This window comes from Fonticula alba (genome assembly GCF_000388065.1).
Source record: "Fonticula alba strain ATCC 38817 unplaced genomic scaffold supercont2.3, whole genome shotgun sequence".
NCBI classification, from domain to species: domain Eukaryota; order Rotosphaerida; family Fonticulaceae; genus Fonticula; species Fonticula alba.
In genome coordinates, this window is record NW_009242973.1 from 1632468 (window position 1) to 1636640 (window position 4173).

At 69.7% G+C, this 4173-nt stretch overlaps 1 protein-coding gene across 1 annotated transcript in view; it reads right to left on the bottom strand.

The window, feature by feature from the left end:
* The window catches only part of H696_02147 (hypothetical protein), a 15793-nt gene that overhangs the window by 4688 nt on the left and 6932 nt on the right, over positions 1–4173 (bottom strand). Inside the window, exons 8-11 of the mRNA XM_009496043.1 lie at positions 3883–4000; positions 2852–3653; positions 501–2687; positions 34–333 (exon numbers count right to left, since the gene is read on the bottom strand). Coding sequence (XP_009494318.1) covers positions 34–333; positions 501–2687; positions 2852–3653; positions 3883–4000 — 3407 coding nt within the window. The remainder of the gene's footprint in view (positions 1–33; positions 334–500; positions 2688–2851; positions 3654–3882; positions 4001–4173) is intronic.

Here is a 4173-nt window from a genome sequence, read left to right on the forward strand (position 1 = left end):
GGGGGGGGGGGGGGCACAAGGGAGGGGACGTACGGTCGAACGGCCGGCCGAGGGGGCAGTCGTCGACTTCCGCAGGAAGGTCGACTTGCCCGTGCCCGCCTCGAAGTGGCGGAAGTCCAGCGACACATTGGTGTGGTTGACCAGGATGTAACGCGGCTTGAGGGTGATCACCTTGACCGACCGCAGTGAGGCGGCCACCTGCTGGTCGAGGGTGGACTCGGCCCCGGCCCCGGCCAGGCGGATCTCGCTGGCCAGCTGCCAGGCCTTGGTGGACTTGCCAGCCCCGAGCAGGGTGACTTCGCCCTCGGACCCGACGGCCGCCGTGTTGAAGGGCTGGATGTGGCGGGGTCACGGAGGACAGGCGGTTAGTCATCGAACCCGGTGCCCAAGGAGCCGGGCCATGCCGGGGGGGGGGGGATCCCATGCGCAGGGCATTCGCGTCCCCTGCAAAAGGGGGAAAAAAAAAAGACGAAAAAAGGGCAGGAGCATAACCAACGCACGCTGGACCACTGGGACTCGTGCACCCGCAGCGACGTCAGGGACTTCATGCTGCTGGTGACGTAGAGCGTCATCGGGCAGGATTGCGACCCGTCGACGCTGTTGAAGGTAGACAGCATCGTGAGGGCCGTGTCCTCCAGAGGGGTGGCATCACCGACGCCGATGGTGCTGGCGCTCATGCGGTTGGCATTGCGCACTTGCAGATCGAGGCCCGTCTTGTTGACGATGAGATACGGCGAGAAGATGGTCAGCGCCCGGGGCAGAGGATGCGACCCGGGGCCGGACACCAGCCGCCGGTGGGCCACCCGCAGCCCCAGCGGGTCCGGGCAGTTGTCCGTGAACAGGTCGATGGTCCCCTCGCCGGCGCCGGCCCCCATGGAGGGGTCCAGGATGCGCAGGGCCTCACGCGAGCAGAAGGTGGCCGCCGGGCTGCGCCGATGCGACCCCAGCTGCGGCAGCGACAGCCCCATGTACACCCGCCCGGTCACCGGCACATCGAACACCTCGCACCGGCTGCACGGGTCCAGGGTCCGAGAGAAGCCATTGACACTGTCGAAGGCCCGACGCTCGGTCTCCAGGCCGAAGGCCACCGGCGTCGGCAGGACATTCTCCAACACCAGCGGCGCAAACAGCCGCAGGTTCACCCGGCGCCCGGCGCCGGAGGAAGCAAAGCAGGCAGCCAGATGGAACACCGAGCGCGACCCATTGACCGGGTTGCACTCGAGCACGCCCCCGGACCAGGACGGCGCCCTCAGCAATTGCCCCGGCACCCCGGACAGGTCCAGCGCCTGGCAGAAGTCGAAGACATCGGAGATGGCCGATCCGGACCCGAGGGACACCGAATGCGGCACCGGCCGCACCGCCAGGGCCCCATGCGGGAAGCAGGTCACCGGCAGGGCCAGCGTCCCGCCATGCGGCTGGACAACATGCCCGGCTGGCGGACCCCCGGCCGACCCGGCATCGGCCTTGGCCCCGGCCGGCAGGAAGACCACCTCCAGCGGCACGCTGGTGGCATTTTCCAACACCAGCGGCGACCGGAAATGCACCACCTTCAGGCCATCCACCACATTGATGTCCACCACCATGGGCACCCGGCGGAAGGTGGCCCCAGACCCGGACCCGGCCGTGCCGCCGGCGAGCCCACCAACACCGGCCACCACGGTGGAAGCCAGATGCGTCAGCCCGGCCAGCGGGGCGGCCCGAGTGGACCCGCGCGTCGGGGTCGACGGCGACTCGGCCACCGGCGAAGCGGCCACCGAGCCCGAGGAATCGCCAACCGCCTGGCGCAGGGCCAACAACCGCGAACCGACCGTGGCCATGGAGAAGGAGGAAGCCGGCAGCCCATCGGCCCCGGCCGCCAGGCTGACCGACAGGCGCGAGGCCGCCACGGCGCTGGTGGCCGCCGCGGCCGCGGCCGCCGTGGCACCCATGGCCGCTGGCCGCACACCGAAGGCCGCCGACGACAGGCGCGACCCGTCGCCAGGCAGGGCCAGCAGGCTGGGCGTGGCGGACACCGCCGCCGGCGCACCCTCCGCCATGTCCACCAGGGCCAGGTGCAAGTCCAGCCCGGTGCTGTTGATCACCTCGAAGGCCGAGGACCGGGCACCGGCCGACCGGGCCGCCACCAGCAGCGTATTGTCGGCGGACACCTGCCCGGACAGCTCCTGGAACAGGGTCCCGGCACGCAGGAGATCCTGCAGCAGGTCGTGCGTGACCGTGCACTCCAGCCGCCGCGGGGCCAGCAGCTCGATGCTGGTGGCCTGCCCGATGGACACCGACGCCGAGCAGGACCACTTCTCGATGACCGGCTCCCAGGCGGACCGGCGATTGTTGAAGTAGTTGACATAGAAGGACGGCGAGATGGACACCGCCATGGAGGTCACCTCGCCCAGGGACCCGGTCAGGTCCACGCTCAGCGGCAGGAAGCACACGTCGAAGAGCGGCGTGTTGGTCAGGCCCAGGTCATTGACCACGGTCAGGTGCAGCCCCTGCAGGTGCAGCGAAACCACCAGGGCCCGGGCTGCCGGATCCACGGCAGCGAGGCCCGGGGCATCGGCCGCCGCCGCCGCCGCCACGGCCTGGGACTCGGCCGCCGTGTGCGACAGGAGCTCCTGCTGCCGGGCCGCATCGGCCAGAACCAGGTGCCGGTCGATCTCCGTCGGCCGGAGGATGTCATGCGCGTCGACAATCTGGCAGCAGGAAGAGGGGGGGAGGGGGGAGGGGGGGACGAAGAGACGAACCAGGGAGGAGCCGAATGAAGGAGGAGCCCGGGAAAAAGAGTCAGACATGAGAGGGCACATGGCTCGCCAGGGGGAGGAGAGCGGCCGGCAGGGAGGCAGGCAGAGTCACGCACGGTGTCCGGCTTCGGGCGGCGAGCGTCGGCATTGAGGAACTGGCACCCGGTCAGGGTGCTGGCGATGTAGCCGCCGTAATTCGAGAGGATAATCAAACCCGCCAGGTTGATGGAGATGTTGGTCGGCTGCAGGGTCAGCCCCACACCGATGGACGTCTCCTTGAGGGTGAGCCCCACGCGGCAGCTCATCGGCGCCAACAGCGGCAGGGAGGACAGGTCCCGGGAGATCCGCTCGCCCGACAGGCTGAGCGACGTCACAACCAAGTCCAAACGCATGTCCGACCCGGAGGTGGCCAGGGACATGCTCGTTCGCGGCAGGGCCAGGCACAGGAGGGCCGGCGCGCTGGCCGCCGCCGCGGCCGCCGCCGCCACCTTGCCCGACTGCTCGGACAGCAGCGGCACAAAGAGCCGCGTGTCGGAGATATGCAGCTCCAGGGTGAAGAGCGGCACGGCCGGCGGGTCCTCCGATGAGGACGCCACCCCGGCACCGGGGGCGGCCTCCGCGGGGTCGGCCGCCGGCTCCGAGCCACCGGCCGCCGGGACGATGGCCGAGCTGGAGCTCGATCGCGAGAGGGCCCCCTCGGCCGCGGCCTGGTCCAGAAGCTGGGACTGCGCACGGATGGACTGCAGGAACTGGTGATCCTGCACCGGGACAAGCAGGGTGTCCGCGCACCGGAGCAGCGGCTCCGGCACCAGGCGGAAGGTCGGCTCATGGATGTCCACCGAGCAGAGGGTGTCCATGCCGGCGGACTTCTGCGACAGGGAGGTGGAAATCCGACTCACGGCGAAGAGCTCGTCCTCGCTGCCGTGACCGGTGGACCGCGCCGGGAGAGGCATCCGCGATGGTTAGTCGGAGGTGGGGGGGGGGGGGGGGGCAACGGCATGAGCGGACACCGTGGAGACAGGCTGGGCCGCCGGGCTTGGGGCCACACACAGCCATCCCAATGCGCGGAAGGCCGGGGCCGGGGTGGGGGCGGGCAGGGGAGAGAGAGAGAGAGGGGGGGGGGGGGGGGGGCAATCCGCAAACGCACCCAGACACAAAGAGCAGCGAGGACAGATGTGCCTCAACGGCCAGGTTGCCCGACTCGAAGAGGGCCACCTGCGCGGCGAGGTCCTTCAGGCGCAGCGCGCCGCATTCGACCATGGCACCTGCGAGTTGAATGGGGCCGGAGCGACGAAGAGGCAGGGGAAGGGGCAAGGCACAGGGGTCAGCCAATTCACCTGCAGCGGAGACACAGCCTTGCCTCTCCTCCCGGCGTGCCATAGACGAGGAGGAAAGAGAAAGAGAGGAAAGAGAAAGAGAGGAAAGAGAAAGAGAGGAA